Genomic DNA, 22,727 nt, shown 5'->3' with positions numbered 1-22,727 from the left:
AAGTAGGTTATGGCCGATTATTTGTAATTAGTTTGTTTTAGTTTGTTAATTCGCCTCTTTCGAAAAATATAAATTTGGTATTCATTTGCATTCTGCTAAACCTAATTTTTTCATTTCATGCATTTATTAATTGAATAAAATAAATTTTGCACGCCAAATACAAAGTTCTTCGATTTACACCCCAAGAAAGCAAAAGGCATCACTAATTAAAAGCATGAATCTTGCTCATTATGAATCTCATTAAAACCTAACAATTCGCAATTGACCCAATATTAATGGCTTGCGTTGAGCGAGGGGTCACTGTATTATGTTCACAAGATTTGATATGCCTTTTTGTAGAATGTTTTTAAAATAATTAATACATTTTTTTTGGTTATTAATTTATTTGATGAATTAATTTGCCGTAATTTTACTGTGAAGACATAATTGTGAGCACTTTTTTACCGAAAACAAACTGAAAACTAATTTCAATTACATCGATGGTTCCCGTCTTTAATTGCCGTGCAATTTCTTTAAGATTTTATTCAAGTTATGAAAAATTCTAAATTTGTTGAGAAATGTTAACAAAATCTGTCAATAGCTTAATTTGATAAATACTGCGATATTATTATATTGTCTTGAAAGGAATACATTGAAGATTGCTGCGAATACATTTGAGAGTACATTTTTGCTCTGGCAGACATAGCCTAAATATTATTTGAAACATTATATTCCTTTGTACACCCTATCTGCAATGGGGAATAGCAGACTAATACAAATGGAAAGACGTCTCTATGAAGAGTACAGAAATATATTTGAAAAATATAAATATATACAAATAAATAGCCAAAGTAACGAAATAAGACTAAATCACAGTTGTGAAATATTCCTATATATATATATATTTATCTGAAATTTTAATTCATTCTATTTCTTTTTTAATTTTTAATTTTAGTTTCATTAACTTTGGAAATAAACCAACCCCCGTTCGATAGGAAAAAGGCATGTGTCATGCCCTTCGCCGTAAACTCAGATTTGCAGGGTATGTTTTAGACAAGACTAAAAGCGTCGTAGAGCAACATCAGCAATTCTGAAGTGGTTACGCGCCGCGTCCAAGGTAAACGTTGCAAGTCATTAAAAAATGCCTCGCGGCAGGCAACTAGCGACTGTGGCAGCCAAACAAAACATTGCATAAGCAGCGGCAGCAGCAACAACAACAATAGCAACAACTGCAACAGCAACGATAAGAACTCTTCAACAATGGAACATTCCAAAATGGCAGCACGAGCTGGTTGTGTGTGCCCCGCAGAGGCGCCTCAAATGCGGCAACTTACCCGGAATAGTCGGACGCCCAAACCGGACGCGTCAAACGCCGCGTCTCAACGGAGCTGCTTGACGTGAATGTAAGGGCCGGCGGCAGGGGCGGCGGCGGCGGCGGCGGCGGCTGACCGCCAGCGGTGCACATTTGTGTGCTGAGCGCCAACTGGGCCGCTGCGGCAGCCGTTGTGGTGGTGTTGGTGGTGCTGCTGCTGCTGTCGTGCGAGCAACTGCAGCAGCAGCGCTGCAGCTGACGGCGTCGTGCCGCTAGCACCGCCAGCGCGCCACCGCCCAGGCCCAGGCCCAGGCCCAGCCGCTGACTGGGCGGCAGGGCGCACTCGCTGTCGCAGCTGTAGCTCTTCTTCATGGCGCGCCGGCGCAGCGGTGCGGACCATTCGATTGGCGGCGGCCCTGCCGCAGCATTGGCATTGCAATAGGCGCAGTTGGCGCCACCAACGCTGCCCCGCGGATAGGAGTCCTCCGAGGAGCTCTTGATGAGCGAATAGGTGCGCGATTGTGGAAAGTGCCCGCCCAAGCAACTGCGAGAGTTCTTGGAGTGTAAGTTTTTCAGCGTTTCACTTGAGCAAAAGGGGTCTAGGCTAAGCTAAGGGGATTGTGTGAGTGCTCGCGGAGGGGTGGGGGGGGGGGGGGTGTGAAGGGGGTCATTACAGCTAATACGACATATATCATAAACATACATATACAAGGGGATAGATCAAAGCGATATTTTCAGCATTCTTAACAAATTATTAACTAGAAAAGATTTTGAAATAAGGTTTAACTATATTTAATGGAATATAATTATATAATTGATACAAGAGGCAGTGATAAAATGATCAGTATCATTAAATGTTGTTGGTAATATCGATAATGTTAATAGTGATCATATTGGAGAGTTTTAATGATCGATTGAAAGTTGAAGCAACTTTTTTGTTTTTGCACTCATTTATGATCGATAATTCTAAAGGTACAACAAATCGATAGACCGCATTTGATGTGATGATGATATGGCATCACTTTACTTGATTACAGAGTTGGAATGGTGAAAATATCGCTTAGTCCAACTATATACATACAAATACTAGACTTTAAAGGTTAAGTTCTTATATACATCACAGTTATAGGTACAATCAGAGTGAATACAGATAGAGATTAATCTAGTTGTTGGCTGTGTAATTTGAGAGTTTTCATTGCTCTTTAGAATATTTTTCAGGGGGTGTACACAATACAGTTATGCATATTAGTTGATATCAATACAGGGGGGAAAAAGTGCCTCAGTTATCAATTGGTTAATCAAAAAAAAAAGAAAAGAAAAGAAAAACAAAGTCAGATAACAAATTATGGACTTACGCAATTTTCTCAGAGGGCGAACGCCAGGGCATTTCATCGTCAATCTCGTCGTCGCTCTCGTCGCCCTCCTCGCCATCATCGTTGCCGGCTATGCTAAACGAGGAGGAGGTGAACATATCCGGCACAGGCAATATGGAGGGTCTGCGACTGCCTGTTTGCGGATTAAGGGTTAGTTCGAATAAAATGGAATACAACTTCTGGCTATTTGCTTACCTCTACGCTGATTGAGCACATCGGGACTGAGCAGATTGGGATTGTTGGCATAGGGCACGTCCAGATGATTGCCCGTGGTGGTCAGCGTGGCAGGTGTTATGCTCAGCGAGGTGCCCATGTTGAGACCCACGCCGAGGCCCCCGCTGCCGCTGGAGCCCGGCTGAGCGCCTGCCCCACTGCTGCCAGCTGCCGACCCGCCCATTGTCAGCGGCAGCGTTGTTGTTGTTATTGTGGTCGTTGTTGTTGCCGCCGTCGGCATTTGGGTTGTGCTGACAGTTGTGTCCTTTAGATTTTGCCTCGAGTCCGATATTATCACAGCCGTTGGGTTGTCGCAGGCTAAAGATGTTGTGAAAAGTAAATGCAACAAAGTTGTACAAATTTCTTTCAGTGTTTCGGTGCGCTCAATTTGACCGCAGTGCATTAACGCAAGGAATTAAGCACAAAATTTAACGCTACTTGAACAAAGTTTCGCTTGCTTTACACGAAAATTTACTAATAGTTTAGCCAAACAACAAACAACTTGAGTATAAAAAGCAGAATGACGCACAAGTAGATAGCGAAAAAAGAGAAGGAAGAAAAGAGAGAGAGATAGAATACGACGTGCAAAAGAAGAAAACCTGTCCAACTCATTAAAAGTCCTTGCAATTCAAGACCAAAAACTGTGCAGCTGCCAAAGTTGCGTATTGCCAAGTGGTTAACAGAAACATCGGACGTTCGCTTACTCAGCCAATGACATTAGGCTAAATTGGGTGCCAAATATTGGATTAATCTAAGAGAATATAATTCAAAGCTATTTCAATGAGCTTCAACTTCAAATAGAGCTTTTAAGTGCCTACAGCAAATATGCAGCACAGCTTTAATTAGCTTTTAAATATTTTCAGGAGTAACATTAAGTTTAACAAAATAAAGGGAATCTGTAGCTAATAAGAGAATTAAAAAAAGTGTTTTAATATATTTACAGCCCACAACGGATCATTTTTAAAGCTGTTGTCAATTTTTAAGCTCTATTTTAATATGCAGTAAATGGAAAACATGGAAAATGTACTTATTTATATTTTTCTCTTTGAAAGCATTTATTTAAATATTTTTTAAAATGTAAAATTTTGTTATTTTTATGTGCGTAAATGTGAGTTTAAATGAAGTATTTAGGTTTAGCTTTAAGATTCTCAGTGCTTTTAAAAAGCTTTTTCTACACACACTAGAAAAAGTTCAGTCAAAAATGAAGAGTTGTAATGTGTACCCAGTATAATGAGCTTAAATTGAGTTTGGTTGCATTCAGAACCAGCAAGAAATCAAGCTTAAAGCTTTTATGTACTTTTAAAGCTATTAAAGTAAGAAAAACTCGCAAGGCTATGCAAATATCAAATAGGATTATTTAAGAAGCGATAATTGTATTAAATTAATCACTTGGAAAAGCTTTAAGTCAGAAATATGTTCTTATATTGTTGCTTTTAGTTTTTTTAACAGACGGACTGCGAAACTGTTTGAAAGCCTTACTAACTTTGGCACTGAATAATTAATTGACACAGTTTCGTATGATCTTCCAATTTCAGCTAGTGTCATTCGAGCCTTGAACGCTGCAAGTTTTGGCCAAAAATATTGACTTTCAGTTAACGTTTGTAGTTGGAACTTAATTACGTTTGTTCACAGAAAAGCCCAGACACAAGTTCTTGGCTGGCCTAATGACTCTGCCTCATTTGTTGACGCTTGTTACGCTTTAATTAGTACGAAAGGCGACAGCAACCACATTCATTTCGTGGGCTGGCCATAAGCAACACGCAACAGTTGCTGTCACAGCGCACAACGTTGCGTATACGCGACGTGGGCAACAAATTGTTGCGTGCGCGTTGCGTATAATTTACAATTGACAGGGGAGCAGCGGGACAACGGGAGCGAGACAATATCAACTATCAATAAAGGTGCAACAGAATAAAGAGTCATAATAAAAAATAAATAAAAAAAACACGATGAACGGGTTGCAATATGAGACATGCGATAAAATACGTCGAAAAGAACAACAAGTGCAAAAAGCAAAATGAAGCAAAAGACAAAAATAGCAACGCGGAAGTAACAAAAATTGCTAGACCGGATCTGTATTGGCAAGGTGTGTGTATGTATGTGTGGGTGTGGGTGTGTGTGTGTGTGTGTGTGTGTGTTGGGCTGTGCTGCCTGTCGCTAATGGCTTTCAAATAGCGGAAATGGTTAACGTTGGCGAGTTTCGTTTTGGGCTAAAGGCATTTACAGGCGCTAGGCAAAGGTAAGCAAAACTTAAATGCTAGACAAAAAACAGTTATATATAGGTATTAAGAAAGAGAGAGAGAGCAATATATAAGGTGTAAGAGACAGCGAAAGAGAGACAGAGAGAGAGAGAGAGAGTGAGAGTATTGTTATGTAATGTTATTAAAGGTAGTTGCATAGGTTGCAAAAGGTGATTAGATTTTTGTTTTGCTTCATTTTTAAATCTTTTTGAATGTTAAAAATTGTTGGGTTTGTTCGGTTCATTCCTTAGTTCTTTGAGGTGGAGAGGGGGGTTTAGTTTTTTTTGGTGGGATGGTATTTTTTTTTTTTTTGGAGTCACACTCACGCACAAATAGTGTTGTATAATCACTGTCACATGTTTGTTGTTGCATTTGCGGATACGGATACGGTGGCGGTAACGGTAACGATAACGGTGACGGTGACGGTGACGGTGGCGGATACGGATACGGTTGCAAGTGATGCCGCTCGGTTATGGGCGTGCCGGCGCCAGAGTCGTATGTGGGACTGTGGGGCACACGAACACAAACAGACGGCACTGGTGCAATCGCCGCTTGATTCAAAGCGGTTGCTGTTGTTGTTGTTGATGCTGATGCTGATAATAATGTTGATGATGTGAAAGTCGTGCTAATTGTTGTAGCTGTTGTTCTTGTTGTTGTTGTTTTAGTTGTTGATTGTATTGTTGTTGATGTTGTTGTATTGGCTACACATACATTATACGATATGATATTATATATGTATATTAATATATGGAATGTTATTTGTGTGTGTGTGTGTGTGTGTGTGCGTGTGTGTGTGGGTAGTGTGCGTGCATGTGTGAGTGTGTCAGGTTTTTAGTAGTTATAGTACTCAGCAAAAGTTGTCAGAGTTGTCAAGAAATTGGTTAAATCTGATTTGATGATATGCTTAGTTCTAGTTCTAGATTAACTTTTTGTCTAGACTATTTAGACTTTGGGTGTCTGCATGTATGCATATATGTTTTCGTAGTTATAGTAATATTTAACCCCGTTGCTATAATTAGGTTTTTGTTTTTACTGTATTTCTCAAATATTTTATATCAACTAAAAATCAAAAACAAATTTCATGTGTTTTTAAAAATCATTTCCAATCAATTTTAATGTTTTTTTTTTTAAAATAATTATTTGGCATTCTTTAAATTTGATCAAGCACTTTAGATATTTTTCTTTCATTTTTTTATTTAATTTTAAGACTTATTTAAATCATATTAAGGCCATTTATTTTTTCTCAAACATTTTACTTGGGATGGTTTTTCTGCTTTTAAAATGAATCAATTTAAATATATATTTAATTTTTAATTAATTTAAATAGTTATATTGTTTTCAATTCAAAAATTAAGCATTACTTTTAACACTACTTTATTTTTTTTAAAACAAAAACTTTTTTGGCGAGAAAATGCTTTTATGAAATTGATTTAAATTTCAAATAATTTGATTTTGATATTTAGCTGGTTATTCTATGTAATGTGTGTAAGTATATTAATAATTTTCTATACCCGAAACGTTATAGAAAACAGAATTTGAGTAGAGCTCAAAAGGCAATTATAGAAGAAAAGTTGTAAATAAATAAAGAAGTTAGAGAAGTTCATAGAGAGCCAGAAAAATTGTACAAACATATCAAAGCGGTGGAGTTTTGTTTATTTATTAATTTTTTTTTTTTGAGTCTATTTTTGTTGTGTTAGCTTCGAAACGAGTTTCAGCACAAGATAATTAATTAATGAACAAATAAAATCGTCAACTTTCAAGACAAATTAAATGTTATTAATTAGAGACGGGCACGCGCACACACATTTAAAGCGTTTTGTTTCAGCTTATACTTTTATATTTATTTTTTAATTCAGACAAATTGACAACCGCAACAAAAAGAAATTAAATAAAAGAACTTAGAGGACAGACAAGTAAATTATAAACTTTTCAAGAGCCGAATACGAACGCAACGGATGGCAGCCTCGAAAATCAAGAGCAAAAATTTGTTGCTAAAAAATAAAAATATAAATAAATATATATGGATATATTTTTCATATATATTTTTTGCTTCATTCAAAGTCATTCAAACGTGTGTTTCGTTTTTGTAGTTTATAATTTCTTAAGATGACAACCAACACACACACAGACACACACACGCACATACACACACGCACACACACACTCGCACACATATGCAATTCATACGCTGTATTGTACCCACCAGTTGCTGTATGCGAATGGGTGGTGCCAGCACCACTTCCGGCGGCACCACCATCTTTGCTGGCTGCCGTTGTTGTGTCCGTAGTTTGATTTTGATTAACGACAAATGCCGAATTCTCCTCCTTGGTAATGCTCATATAATAGCACGTGTCATCCTTTTTCATAATGTGCCTGGGTCCTGGATTTAGCAGTATGGTATCCTCATAGAATTCGGGCAGCTCGGCCGGACGCACGCCCACCAAAGCAACACCGTACCTTTTTATTATTATTAATATTATTTTTGGTGCGTGCAAATAAATAAATATGAAAATATATATGAAAATGTAAAGCAATTTTGGCATTTTACATAAATTTGTATTTGAATGGCCGAGGCGTCTAAATAAATATGAGACGAGAGGCGTGCAAGTTGGCATTTATTTATGCCCATCCATCCAACCATCCATCCATCCAGCATAGCTACCGGGCCCCGCCCACCCAAACCTTCAGCCCACCATCTCACCCAGCCCATCATCCCAACATTCAAACGTCAAGCTATTCATTCAAAGCAGTTTTGTTAACTAAAAAGCATTTTGAAGTATCTCCACTTACTTGCGATGCGAATGAAAGCTGGCATAGGTAAAACTTTTGCCCTCGTACTCTCCAAAGAAGCGACTGTCGCCGAGAACAATATGATAAATTTCATTGCCCGAGCATTTGCCATAGAGACGATGCCATTCCTCCGGCGACTGTTGGCCTTCCCTGTGAAGAGCAAAGGAAAAAAAATATAATAATAAAATAAAAGAAGTTTAACATCTTTATGCCAAAAAGGTGAATTAAGTTTCGAGTTTCAATTGTTGAGATTCTTGTCTGACCTCAAGAAATTCACAGCTTCGTCAAGCAACAACTACGCCGTCACGCCCACCGCGCACGCTGTAGATAAAAACCCTAATTAGAATTCTTTACTTAACAAATGCGTCAAGTTTTACGCGGCGTATGATTAATCTGGCTTGCGTGTTGCTCGCGGTCTCAAATTGAAGCCGCAGACAACGCTCGAGCATTTCACTCATTTATTTACTTTTTATTTTTATTTTTAATTTACGCACTTGACGACCGGAAAAATTTGCATAAAACACAGTTTTGCTGTCAGAAACAATTGCGCATTAAATTTAATTAAAACTCGCACTTCAAATTGACGCGACGTTCGCTTATTTCCTTTTTACAAATGCGTCCTTGTGCTATTTCGTATCCACACGTTAAAAATAAATGAATGAACGTTGGAGCTTAAATGCTCTTCAAATTAAATTCTTCTGGAACTTTAAGTGATTCCAATAATTTTGCCAAAAATACTCAGCTTGATTAAATACTAATTTAAAGATTTCAATGTAAAGCTCTTAAAGCAAATGAAAGCTTTAACTAAGGTTGAGTGCTTTATTCTTAAGGCAATAAAGCTCACTTATTGCTAATAAATACTACAAAAAAAGTAATTGATAATATTAACTCATAGGAGCTTTAAGGCACATTAAAGCTTTAAGTTATGTCGGTCTCTCTGAAGCACAATAACGTTACCTGGATTTTTATACATTTCTTTTTCTCACTGAGTACAGCTTAAAGTTCTTAAGCTATGCATGAGCTTAAAGCACATTAAAGCTTTATATTAGGTCTGTTGCTTTATCTTCAGCAAATTACGATGCCTGAATTTGTATAAATCCCTTGTTCTCACCTATTACAGCCTTACGTTCTTAAGCTTTGTATGAGCCTGAAGCACATTAAAGCTTTACTTTACTACGAATGTGATGAAGTAGCCTAGATTGTAATACTTCATGCGTTCTCTATGTTTATGACTGAAAGCTCAACAAGTTGACTTGTATTGGCAATGAAAATTGTCATTTATAAGGCTTGGTTGTAGCGCGTCCTGTTGTTTAGGTAATTTAGTCATTTGTTAGCCTTAATACCCAGTGTAGGGACATCATGAATTTGATGCGTATTGCCAGGTGACACATGCGAGGCGCTGAACTGTGACGCATCGTGGCGGCAAAGCTGCTGACGCATGAAGAGTGAATGTTTTTTTCTAGTTTGCTGGCCATTAACAGTTGACCGGGCATTACACAGGTTATATATAAATGATATGATGGCTGAAATACGTACTGTCCGCGTGATGTGTGCAACAGCAGGGTGACCAGTGTGCTGGCGCCTGGGCAGGTGCAATTGTTGGCCAGCAGCGCGTACTTGAACTCATCCTCGCAGACCACGTGCTCGGCGAACTTCACATGCAGCTTGTGCTCCGGTCTGGCCACAGCGTATTTCCGCAGCATATGCAGTGAATGAACACATGTATATATATATATGTGAAAAAAAAGATTGTATATTTATAAATGTTGGTGGCATTGGTTGTGTGGCACGCACAGCGCGCAAACAGTGAAAGAAATCGAATTAACTGAGGCGTGACAAAGTGGCGCCCCACACACACGCAGACAACTCACCTGAATATCTGCACATATTGCGGCACATTCGGCGCAAAGTCCTTGACGGCCCAGGAGCGCAGGATGGTGTGCTCGTCGGCAGCCGTTTTATCCGCATAGTTGCGAGCTGCCAATATGAAACACGCCTCCGCCTCGTTCATGCGCGCTCGCGCCAAATCGCCATCCTTCAAGCAGGAGCCCTGTCAAATGCCAAATGCCAAACAGAAAACGACAAACGACAAACGGCAAAATGTCAAATGCAATTCAAATCGAATCACAAGTTGTCAAATATTTAACCAACCTGTATGTAGATGACGCGCTGCGCCCAAATGGGCACTTGCAATATCATTCGCATCGTTGTGTCCAGCTCCATGGGACTGAGCAGCACCACATAGAAGTCCTGCAGCAGGGGATGCGCATAGAACTCGTTCAGAAAGTCCATTATCGTATCCGCGTGCAGCGTAGTCGAGCATACAACTACATGCTTCTCGCTCTGAGCCCGATGCGATGAGTAGCTGCCGCCCAATTTCTGGCGCTCCATCCAAGTGAAAGCCAGCTGCTCAAACTGCATATGAAAGTGAAAGGCATAAGATGCACATATTTATAACAAAATATACTTTATCGTACTTTATTGCGCTGTCTGTCCGTCTGCATGAAGCTGACAACTCTACAGCTTGTATATCTACTTGGCATATTTGCTATAAAATTACGCCCAGCCCGCCGTTCAGAGTTCGAAAAAGTTATATCTACAATAGTTTTTGAGAATCCATAAATCTAGTATACCCTTTTTTCAGCTATTTTTCGCGCAGTCAGAAGGTTTTAACTGCCTTGTTTTTTTTAAATAAATATTTGGTATGACTTTCAGATTTCTTATGCAAATTAAAAATAATTAAAATTATTATTATTTATGCTTTAAGAGAACAAGTTTATTTTTTGCTCCTAAAATAATATAAAATAAAATATTTATATGCTTAATTTTTGTTGGTGTTATTTATGGTTTTATTTTTATTTTTAGTTATTTACTTATTTTTTTTAGATATCTAATATACAATTTATTTATTTATTTACTTTATTTTCATTGATATTATTTCTGGTTAAGTGTGTAGATTTTATTTGAGACCCTCAATCGTTTTATATACTTTTTCATTTTATGTAAAGTTATCTAAAATATTTTTAATATATATTCTACAGTTTTATAACATACTAAAAATAAAAGGAACCTTTTAGTTATCGCATAAATCCGTTAGGCTATAATCATTCTTTTTGTAATAACTTTAAAGGTTTATCCATATAAAGTTATGAAAACGGAATATATATTTATTTTTGACTGTATCCTATAGATTTAAAAGCTGCTGATCAAATAAATAATTAAAAATATAAATATTTCAGCACTAACGTTTGTGAAGTTGTGTTCAATTTTCGACCAAATTATTAAAAACAAAAAGAATTTTTAAGTAATCGCATAAATCCATTAGGGTATACAAATATTTGTATGTGTATATCTTGATTATATTTTAAGCCTCAAAGACTCTCATATAAGCTATGTAGATAAATATACAAACTTATTTTTTTTTTGTATGAAGATTATCTGCAGATTGCTGACAAATTGTGTATCGCGAGCGACAGTAGAAAGCCTGAATTTCAGCACAAACGTTTTCAATCAATTTAAATATTTTTGATAACAAGCTTTTAATAAAAAGAAGCTTTTAGTATTCGCATAAATCCATCAGGTTATACAAATATTTTTATAGGTATCGTTTTTAGGTATGCGCCCTGATTGAATTTCAGATCCCGATGCGCTATATAGTATATTTGGCTGTAGATTGATAGATTGCTGACAATATATATTGACAGCGACAGCATTTTGTTTTTAACTCGATTGCAGTTCGTACTGCAGCACTAATATTTTCAATAAATTGTGAGTGCTTTGCTCACGCTCAGGCGCAGGCAAACATCCAACACACACACCGGCACACACACACATGCCAACAATTTGGTCACAATGTTGCTGCTGTTGCTGTTGTTATTGTTATGGCTGGTCATAAATTGTTGGAACGCGTCGCGCACATTGACATGCAGCCCGCGCTTGTTTGACAGCACCGACTGCAGCCGGTCCCCAAAAAGTATGCTATGAAAAGTCGCGCGGGGAAAAAAAACATTTTGATTGATGCTCTTGTTTGGGCAATAGTCAGCCAGTCAGTCAGTATCGGGCCATATAACTTTCCGATGCTACTAACAATTGCTCGTTAATTGTTTGGACCCAGAGGCAAACAAGTGCAGGTCGCGTCGAGTGGGCCCATGACTCATATATATTTAGACAGATTGATGACCAGTAGTCGATGTCGACTCATCTGTTAATAGCCAATTTGATTGATGGACTGCACAGTAGCAAAGTGGGGCGGCTAAGCAGCTTAAAAATGTGTGTGTGTGTGTGTGATCGTGTGTGTGTGTGTATATACAAGCTGAATACAAATATTTGCAGCTAACTGAAGCAGCCTGACTGTGGCCTTAGCACAGATAAGCCCCATTTCGAAAAGGTTCCTCAAAGTGAAGCGGAGAGTATATTCTGTAAAGTAGCCGGACGCAGTCGGGCATTAAATGCATTTACTCACCTGCGTGGGCAGCACAATCAGCGCCACACAAATCATGATGACCATATACAGCTGTGATGGCCAAATGTCCGGCACAAAATCACCGTAGCCAACCGTGGAGAAGGTCACAACCACATAGTAGGTGCTCTGGAATAGATTCAAATGGCGATGCCCGGCGCGCTGAAAGTGCTGTATGCCACAAACACTAAAAGAGAAAGAGATAGAGGTAGTTAGAGAGGGAGAGAACGCAGGAGGGAGACTGTCGCTCATAGTTATAGTTACCTGGTGAAGACCAAGCACAGCAATGTGGCCGACAAAATGGTCAACTGCTGCGACAAAGCCGATTGTGATTTTTGCATGGCGCGATGCAAATCGTTCTACAGAGATGTTGCAGCATTCAAATTGAGAATTATGGTTAAATTAATAATAATAACACACACACACACACAGAGAGAGACACTTACAAACATGTTCTCCAGCGAGCGCTTGGCCAGCCAGCAATTTAGAAAAATTGGTATGAAAAGATTGCGCAGCGGTGGATGCACAATCTACCAGGAAAAAACAATAATCATAAATAGAAATTAGCAAATATCATTTAGTGTTAAATTTGAAGTGTACTTACCGTTAGTGCAAAGGGTATTGTCGTTACTAATTCTAGTATAAAGTGAAATGAGAGTATTTGCTGCCATATGTTGCCCTGTTAACAAAATTAAACGATTAGATCAAAATTTATAAAAGGTACCAAGCGAAAATATATTAAACAATTGGTACGTGACAAAAATTTAAATATATCTAAATTATTTGTTTTTTTTTTTAACGTAAATGTAAATAATGTTTTATGCTTATATTTATTATTTTCTGATTGAATTTAGTTTTTTGTAAATCATTCAAAAAAGTTAACATCAAAATTAAAATTTTCCTAAATCAATCGATAGTTTTTACACAATTATCAAAAATGCTTTTCCTTAAATCGGTTTGTTTGTTATTTCTCTTCGAAAAACATTCAATTTTGTATAAATAAGTAAAAATGAATGGGAAAATATTCCAAAATCAAACGATTAAACAATGTTATCCCATTTTTTTAATTATTGGCCTATTATTATTTTAAAAATGAATAAGAATGTTGTTTATTTAATTTAATGTGAGCTCATTATTATCAACGCTCTATTCAAACAATAAGTATTTTTAAAATTGTATTCAAGAAATATTTTTATTTTAAAATAAAAAATTCTTCACAATAGTCAAAAAGTTACATTTGTTTATTGATTTCATAGTTTCTTCATATAAATATTTGTATATCTCATTTATATATCTTTTTAATAAACATAAACATGTTAGAATGTCTATTCGAAATGAATTTTGTTAACAATTTGGTCACTCACCTTATAGCCTAGATATGTAAGAACCAAAGATTGAGTTAACGAGACCATGGCCAGAAGTAATTGTAGCACCCAGAGCACCGTGGGACGATTCACCCAGAGTATTGCATCCCAGTTAATAATTGGATTCTCCTGGAACTCCTCCTCCGTCAGCTTGGCAGAGATGATAAACTCTGTCTTATTGGCCACTTCGCAGCCATAGCTAGAGTAAGCACACGCAGATAGAGATATATGGAGGATGGGTGGGTGGGTCATAATAAATCTTGTGTGCTATTGCAATTTGAAGTTATTTGCTGTTGGCATTTAGCTTACCATGTTATAAATGTTGGATTTTTATCCAATATCACACGTATTATGTAGAGAACACACGACAGTAACTTAAGGAATAAATCGGCAATTCGTATGCGTAAGCCTTGAACGAGAAAGTAGCACAAACACAAAACGAAATTTGGGTCAGACAACTAAATTACACGAGTTCGTTAGTTTACCTTTTACCTAACTATCTAACCTGCCCGGTTTTCCGGTCAGCGCCTGACTAACTAACTGACTGACTTATTGGGCGAAAAAAAACTCACCCTCATTTGACTGTTTACCAATCTACCTATTTACCTGTTCGACCTGTTTACCTGCACAATTATTTCCTATCCAAATCAATATTTACTCAAGTATATTGAGTATGCTTCTTCTTCTTCTTATGCAATGTCAGTCGTGTGTTTGTTGTTGTTGTTGTTGTTGCTGTTGCTGTTGCTCTGCCTCTTCTTACACCTGTTTTTCCAATTGATTCAATTGTTTGTGCGGCCTACGAAAACTTTAATCGTTTTGCCATAAGTTTATTTACATTCGGTCTGTTTAATTTGGTCAACCTCAGTACAATTCAGTTAGACGTTTGTTGTTTGGTTTAAAAGAGCTACAGTTGTACTTCGCTAAAGTAAACTCACAAGTAAACCAAAAATAAGAGACTAATCCTAGAATATTTGTTATATAGTAAAATAATCCTTAAGTGGGCAACAATCACTTTCTTTCTGCTCTTAAAATTCTTTTAATAAAATATATGCATACAAATTATGAGGAACCGAAACTTTATTTAAATTCTGTTAAAATTCCTTGTAAAATTGTGAAAATACATAACACATATCTGTAGTTACCCCTTGAAACGAAAAGTTAAAAATTTATAGAATAAGTTAAATAAAAGTTTAACTGTAAAATCTGTTTTGAATTCTATCCATACAACGCTTAAGAAAACTTAGCATATAGTTTTAATTATGGTAAATACCAACAGAAAAATTAATGCCGATAGAGAATAGAAAAAGCAGTTAAATCCAAAAAATTGATAAGATATATTTATAAAAATCCCTAAGGTAGCTGAGTTTCTTATAAAGTTATCAAAATTTGAAATATGTCTGCCTTTGGAGAGGTTTAACTGCGGTAAAATTATTTGTATTTAAATCACGTATGAGTTGAACTAAGCTCTTCAATACTTAATGCTAAAAACAGTCCATGTAGGGATGTATCACTGTATTTTTGACTATGTCAAGTAATTTGGAAGCTTAGATTAAGCAGCTAAAAATGTAATTTGAATACTCACTTGAACGCTGATTCTTAATGAAATAGAGTTGCAGTCTTTCTTTGAATGTATTTTCATTCACATAGTACTCCACACGCACTCTGCAAAGATAAAGAATAGAATGGGAATTTATATTTAAAATGAGATTCGATTGGCTGTCGCACACAAAAGCCTCTTACAGAATGCAAAGCGCATTTGGCTTTTTGTGGTAAATAAATTAAGGCATTGTAAAAATCCCCCTGAATAAGCAGTAGTATCAATAAAATGGCAATTTACTTGATGCTGCACTCGACAATTGATGCGCTTACTGATCACATTATACGGAGCACAAGGTGACAGACCAAGTGGCTGAACGGAACAGGATGTTGCCAATGGCAGCTATTTCCCGCTCCGACACTCTCAAATGCCATTCTGTATTCGCTTCTACTTACACTTTTCATGGCATTTCTATTAGGAAGTGGGTGCAACGGGTGCCAAGAAAGTATATATTAAAATGTCAGTAGGTTCTCCTTTTTCTCTGTGTGTGTGTGTGAGAGTGTGAGTGTTGCTGTACGCTGCAGCTGCTTGACAGCGTAAACATTTGACAGCAGCAGCAACAACAACAACAGCAGCAACACCAATGGAAGCAGCAAATTGCAAGTGAGCTGCCAATGACACTTGCTGCTAGCTGGCAAATAAATTTGGATTTACCCTAGGATTAGTCCCAATTAGAAACTTTTGAAATCTCAAAAAGTTCAAAGCTGAAAATAATACTTGCACAAAAATCTGAATATAACCCTAACTTTAGTTTATTGAAGCAACTAACTTTACTTTGACTATCAAAGTAGATTTTAACCATGTAAAACCTAGTTAAGCTATTAGTTACATCTTTAGCCAAATTCATACAGCTTTATAGTGACTACTTAATTTGTCTATATTTAAACAGAGCTTACTTCAAACGAAACGCTACATAGCTTAGCATAGTTTGTATATAAAAGCGCATTAAAGCTGAAGCTTATGTATACCAATATTGCAAAGCTTTAAAAAAGCTGCAGAAGCTTCGGAAAATTAATCCAACATAACCCTATCTTCTTTTTCTGCTTCGAAAGCTCATGATGTTGCAGGCAATATTACTTCTGTTGAGGAATTACAAATATGTTGTGTGCATAAATTGTGACGCTTTTATCTACCTATTGTAACAAGTAATTTAAAGCAGAAAAATTATATTTTCTAAATACAATGCCTTTCCAACAGCTTGCCAACAGATCAGCTCTTGTCATTTTAAGTATTTCAGTTTAAGGTTTCTCTACAATTTGGTCTTGTTCCATAGCCGGATGCATAGTTATTATTTTATTTATTGGCACATCTGTTGCTAGTGCAATATAAACATTGAGCGTGCAACGTGGCGTATGAGCAACAAAATGGAAACGTTTATCTGGCAATTGCGCTGCAGCTGACAACTTGACGGCCCAAACGCAGAATAATAAACTTGCAGTTGATCCAGCTGCAGGCCACAATATATGTAGTTGCATTGCGAGCATCTCGCATCTTGTAGATGCCCAAGCATGTAAATTGCTTCAGCTTTGACCATAATTCACAACTTTCCGAGTGCCTGGCAAACAGCAAAACATTCAAGCAGACTTTACTCAAACACTTGACTGCCCCTCAGAAGTCCGGCGCACTGCGAGTTGGTTGTCTGTCTAGGTCGGGTCTTAAGTAATTAAAGACGACGCAGTCTGGGGGTATTGTGCCGAAAAAAAAGAGAAAATAACACAAAAGTTTATTTGAATACAAAGCACATAAATTGCCAACCTGAAGCTTTGTTTTGTTTGCAGCTAGTTTGTAACACATTATGAACTAGACACAAATACAGCCCGAGAGCTCTGGGGTCCTGTGCATATTCATGTCAAGGTTAATGCACGCACAGATAAACTGAGCCAAGCCGGAATAAATGGCACCCGCGTGGGCCGCAAGTGGCAATGACTGCAGTGCGTGGCACAATATTAACGCTCGCCCCGCTGGTGACCAATCAGTTATGCCACAGCCACTTGGCACAACCGCACAACGTGCCACTGCATACAATCAACTCTGACCTGTGGCTAAAGCCTGTGAACTGCCAGACGGAAATTCGCTGACGGGGTTCATTCCACTCGGCCATTGAACGCGGCACAAGAATAATTTGCAACTGCTTGTAAATTTTGGTGACAGCGGCAACAGCAGCGGCAGCAGCAACTAATGCTTGCAACATTCGCTGTGCCAATCAAAGGGCAACCAGCTGCTGGCAGCGGCAACAGCCAACACATGCAGGATCGTCTTTTTGGCAACCGTCCCACCTTCCCTCTTGGGAGCAAACAATGCCAAAGTTCAGCAGCAGCAATTGAACCCAGGCGACTTTGATGTTCGGCCCCGCAACTTCCCAAAAGAAATGTCAACAAACATTTATATATGGTGCAATGACACTAGCTGCAAGTGTTTGATCACATTTCATTAAAATAAATGCAAGTACTTATTTAGCTAAAGCGAGCAACTTATATTGATTGATAGTTGTAAAAGCTCTTGGCTTTTTCATTATGTGGTACATTTGCTGGAAATAACACGAATTTATTATTTTAATAATAATGTAATCTTTCAGTTTTTAAGAGGGCCTCAGTTAATTTTAAACAACAAGTTATTGAAATCTAAGCATTTTCTGAATTTATTAAAAGTTGCTTTTAATGGATTTTACGATTTCTATAAAAATATATAGTATAAATTAGTTTGTTTTTGAGCTTTCTGTGAGAAACAGAAACATATCTTTAAATAGTATTTGTATGCTTACAAAAACGTAAAATTAAATTTTGACTAAATAAAGCTAAATAAATTTTTATATGCATATGTTGTAGAATTTAATTGCGGAAGTATGTATACCTTTAATTATACGTAATAAAAAAAAAAAAAAATAAAATAACCAAGAAAAAAATAATTACTTTTCTGAGAGCCATAAATTTAATGATGTGTGTTATATATGTGTGATATATATTTCTATTTTTAATCAAACATCTAATTTCTTTATGTGCTGCACATTTTGTGACAAGGTTCTTGATGTATTCTAACCAATCATCTAATATCTACCATATGAAACTTCAGCTTAATTAATTGAATTAGATTAATTGTGTAGATTTTTAGTGTTTATTTGTCATTGCTATAGAATAATGTTGTCTGTCCTTGTTCTCTATAAATTAGTTGCCAGCGACTGTACCTGACTTCTGGCTATAATATATGTAAATTTTCCATTTTCTAATTATTATTTTCTGTGTTTTCCTTTCGAGCTGACCTCACCTCACGCAGCCGTAGATAGTTTGGACTGCATTTCCATGCAGTGGCCATTAAACAATTTCACTATTTGACTTTTATCTCAGCGTTTGGCTGTAATTATGTGCGCACTGAGGCGAGTTTACTGTAAAAGCTCTCAACTTTTTATGGGCCACAATCAATGTGAATGGCTTTGGGCAATCAACGCGTATGCAGCTCCATCGTCAAGCACTTAACGCAAAACCGAAACACTGCTGGATAATTTAAGGAGGACACGCGCTTTTGTTTTATATCCTTTCGAGCTCACTCGAGCATCATCGTTTAATGGTCCAACAACAACACGAAATGCAATAAGCGAGTTGTGTCTCACATATACATCAGGTCAGGCCCTAGCGACGCCCTGTCGCCTTCAAGAGCCACCATTAACCTGGTGAGACAAACTGGCGAGCGTTACTCAATTGGGTTGTGAAGCAACCGCATCGACCCTTTGAGTAGTGGCAAAAACAGCTCGTTTTGAGCCGTTGTTGATGTCCGGCGTATACATAAGACCTTTGTGTTACGGTGCCTTTGTGTGGCCAACGGGCAACTCTCAACGGTACAACAACAACAATAAGAACAAAAGCCGCTTCATTGTTATGCCAGGTATTTCATAGAGGAGCTTTGTTGCGCTTTGATTTTTGGGCCTAGAAAGAAACCACGCTTCGCCAAAATGTGCTTTAAGAAAAATCTCTTTCAAAGTGAAATTTAATCAAGTTTTGTAATCAAATCTGTGTGTTCGTAAACATGGCGCTGTTGCTAATAGAAATGTGAGCCAGCTCTCAGCCTGGCCTAAACGCTCGAAGAAAAAAGGAAAATCACATTTAAAAATCAATAAAAGGTACAAACAATATATATATATATATATATATATATGTATGTAGGTAAAAGCAAAGAGCTGGCAGCCACGCCGCGGGCTCAGCTTTAAATTCAATATCAACATTAAATTTGACGCCCTAATCAAATGATGAGGCAACAAAAACACATTAGCGCGCAATTTGTTGGGCCACAAGGCAAACATTATAATAAGTGCTTCAGCAAGAAGAGCAAAAAAGCAAAAAAACAAGAAAAAGAAGAAAAATACCATCAGTAAATTGATGCCAGGCCTTAAATTCAACACGCAAACTTGATGAGCCAGACACAACTGCATGCAATCATTTTTTAGATGAGTTCTGCACATTACGCATACGCACTGTCGCCTCTCATCAAGCATGCTTACATACATGCATACATTTAGAGAACATATGTAGACAATATACATATATCTCTTGACAAACTGTTGCCACAAACTTTTGCACAGCTTTTTCCAAGTTTAGTTCACTCAATTATTTGTCGATGCTTGTGCAAATATTTGCATAGCATTCAACCATACGTATGCATATTGATTCTATCATAAAAACTTCATATACTATGCACAAGCGGTTGGTGTTTTGTTGCTGTTGTATGTTTGTGCATGAAAATAGAAAAGTTTTTACCAGCCACAGCATATCAATTTTAAAGTACTTTCGGTACTTTTTATGCCAAAATCCAATTAAATTCGACGTCTTTTAAACAAATGAAATAAATTTGTCCATGTTTTTAACTGCACGCATATACAAAACTGCGACAGTTTTCTGCCAACTTTGGTCGTAATCCCCATCGTCACATTAAAATTAATCAAATTAACGCCAAAACTAAGTTAATGTTTTAAAACAATAGATGAAAACTTTTTAGCTTAGCAAAGTCAATTAAATGACAGCATAGCTCTGCGCTGGTCAGCAGTAAAGGGCGGGCTTTCATTTAAATGTATATATATATAAATAAATTTAAGCGTGAAGTTAAATATAAAGCATAACATTTTATAAATAGTGAAAATGCTAAATTTAAATAAATGTTAAAGATAGTTACCAAAAGAGCAAAAGCTTGCCTTAAGAATAGTTGATTCAAAGTAAAGAAAATTTGTTTAAAAATTAAAATTAAAAATGAGTTATGTGAAATACCAAAAATTGATGGACAGTTTATTTAAATGATAGAAGTCTTCAATTATATATTAAAATAGTTAATAAACTTTCAAATAATATTTAAATAACAGCTAAAGTTGACATTCAGCCCAACAAACATTGAGTGCGAATTTGTGTATAATTTTAATTGAATTAAGAGAAATGTATTTAAATTGAATGTGAGAGGTCTCACTGAGCCAAAAGTGACTACTTGAATTTACAGCGCCTAATAAATTGAGTGCACTTCATTTATTTCAGAGCAATTCAAATGATATTGACAATAGATAAACATCCATCGTAATGCCACTCTTGTGTTTATTCCAGTGAAATAAAGTTCTGTTACCCTTTCATTTGAGTTGAAAACGCTTTTAAAAATAAGATACATACATATATATTTCTGTGGAAACCCTTTGAAATCGAACAGACAACAGCTAAGCAATTGTGCTTTGAATTCGTTCGAAATGTATTTACAATAAAATGTGTTAGCTTAAACTAATTTCAATTAGTTTAATTATTTGAATGACTGTTCAACTAAATGGCGCAATAGTTGAAACTGGAGCTGAAAATGTAATTAAAAACTGAACTAAAAATAAATTTGCACAAAACTGAGGTGCTCAGAGTACTTGGCTCAGCTGTAAATTTCTTCACACACACTTGAGACACTATTATTGTCTTTTGTGTTGTGTGCTTTTAGTTGAAATTTGATTAGATTTGATTGCTAATGGCAATCAATTTATGATTGCTACTTAAATGCTTTTCTATTTTCTATTACATTTAGTTGACGCCGCGTCTGAAGAAACGTGGCGCAGTGCTTTAAAAATCAATATAGAACAAAAATTGAATTAGCCACAACGTTGCGTATACGTAATTTGATTTGTTGCACAGCAGAGACAGAGAGAGAGAGAGAGCAGCCTTAGAGTAGTTGCTTTCGCGGATGTATCAACCATTTGGGCAGAGTCCTTTGACAGGACACAATACATACCTGGGTATACGATCGTAGGAGTCCCATGATGATAGACAATTGTAGGACGAGTTGCGACTGTTGCCCGCCATATTGCATAATAGATGATCCATTGGCCAGTCGTTTTCAATTAGATATCACACGCATAAGCCATACACACACACACTTACACACACACATACACCCAGTTGTATGTGTATGAATCTTTTAAGTTTATAACTTTTGATAGACACTAAAATATACGAACTGTGAGCGGGTTTTCGGTAAGTAACAATATTTTTGGCTAATTGAGAATAAACGATATTCGATTGATGTGATGTCTTATGATGTACAGCATTTATAATGCATATGTGTCAAATATACTATTCAAGTGATTTTGAGTGCGCTCAGTTGTTTCAGTTAGTTGCTTTAATAATTGATTCGATTAGTTTCCCTTTAGTTGCAGTCTCTAAACGGAATATTCGATGTAGCCCAAATATACTTTAAGACAGTTGTCTGACAGTTCCGGAGTTTTACTTTAATCAAAATTGATTGCCCGCCTGTAATTAATTTGTTGTTTGAACACGCAATTCAGAACGCAGCGAGGCACCCCGCCACACACACACACACACACACAAACTGTCTCTCGCCCTTACAGATTTCAATATAATTTTTGTCCGTGTGTGTGAATGTGTGTGCGTGTTCCGCGTCAATTGTTTGCACTTTGGACATTTAATAAATTTATTGGCGTCACAGCCTTGCGTCAAATGGGCACGGCGTTGCTGTAAGTATCGAAATGACACTAGTTGAATGGGACTCACAAAGCATGCGATTAATCCTCGCTTCAGCGAGTTTAAGTGTAAAGTAGCAGCATAAAATACTGTTGATTGTAAGAAAACCTCGCTTTGTGCTTACGTCCGCACACAAGCAAAAGCTGTTTAAAGCTTTGAAAGCGCCTTAAAGCTTTAAGCTGGAATAATGCTAATTGGCTTTTACATAAGCAGGAAGTACGCGAGTAAATATCAGCTCTATTTAACTTCTGCCCACATTTAAACATCAGCTTAAGAGTTAGTCAAAGCTTTAGGCGTTGTATTTCTACACTGACGGAAAACAATTAGCTCGCATATTCATTTTAGAGCCTGATTAGTTTCTTTTATGCCCAATTCAAGCTGTGTTATTGTCAACTCTATTTTAAGACTCTTCTTATAAAA

General features: G+C 36.9%; 1 protein-coding gene across 8 annotated transcripts in view; it reads right to left on the bottom strand.

Moving 5' to 3' along the window:
• SLO2 (slowpoke 2) overlaps window positions 1–21,660 on the bottom strand; it is a 37,219-nt gene extending 15,559 nt beyond the window's left edge. For 6 of the 8 annotated variants that reach the window (XM_064686230.1, XM_064686232.1, XM_064686233.1 and 3 more), the window contains exons 1-16: window positions 21,559–21,660; window positions 15,313–15,392; window positions 14,040–14,139; window positions 13,731–13,929; window positions 12,971–13,045; window positions 12,813–12,896; window positions 12,631–12,725; window positions 12,370–12,553; window positions 10,059–10,322; window positions 9,779–9,957; window positions 9,444–9,584; window positions 7,908–8,057; window positions 7,321–7,574; window positions 5,444–5,818; window positions 2,860–3,195; window positions 2,647–2,797 (exon numbers count right to left, since the gene is read on the bottom strand). In XM_064686230.1, coding sequence (XP_064542300.1) covers window positions 2,647–2,797; window positions 2,860–3,195; window positions 5,444–5,818; window positions 7,321–7,574; window positions 7,908–8,057; window positions 9,444–9,584; window positions 9,779–9,957; window positions 10,059–10,322; window positions 12,370–12,553; window positions 12,631–12,725; window positions 12,813–12,896; window positions 12,971–13,045; window positions 13,731–13,929; window positions 14,040–14,139; window positions 15,313–15,392; window positions 21,559–21,650 — 2,759 coding nt within the window. In that variant the 5' untranslated portion in view covers window positions 21,651–21,660. The remainder of the gene's footprint in view (window positions 1–2,646; window positions 2,798–2,859; window positions 3,196–5,443; window positions 5,819–7,320; window positions 7,575–7,907; window positions 8,058–9,443; window positions 9,585–9,778; window positions 9,958–10,058; window positions 10,323–12,369; window positions 12,554–12,630; window positions 12,726–12,812; window positions 12,897–12,970; window positions 13,046–13,730; window positions 13,930–14,039; window positions 14,140–15,312; window positions 15,393–21,558) is intronic. The other 2 variants (XM_064686237.1, XM_064686238.1) reach the window with 1 other exon arrangement.
• Between the last annotated feature and the right edge of the window lie 1,067 nt (window positions 21,661–22,727).

Source organism: Drosophila montana, unplaced genomic scaffold (assembly GCF_035044405.1).
Source record: "Drosophila montana isolate Dmon_TW-CO22-7 unplaced genomic scaffold, ASM3504440v1 contig_3200_1, whole genome shotgun sequence".
Lineage (NCBI taxonomy): Eukaryota > Metazoa > Arthropoda > Insecta > Diptera > Drosophilidae > Drosophila > Drosophila montana.
The sequence above is the reverse complement of the archived record's forward strand: the minus strand, read 5'-3'. Positions and strand labels throughout refer to the sequence as shown.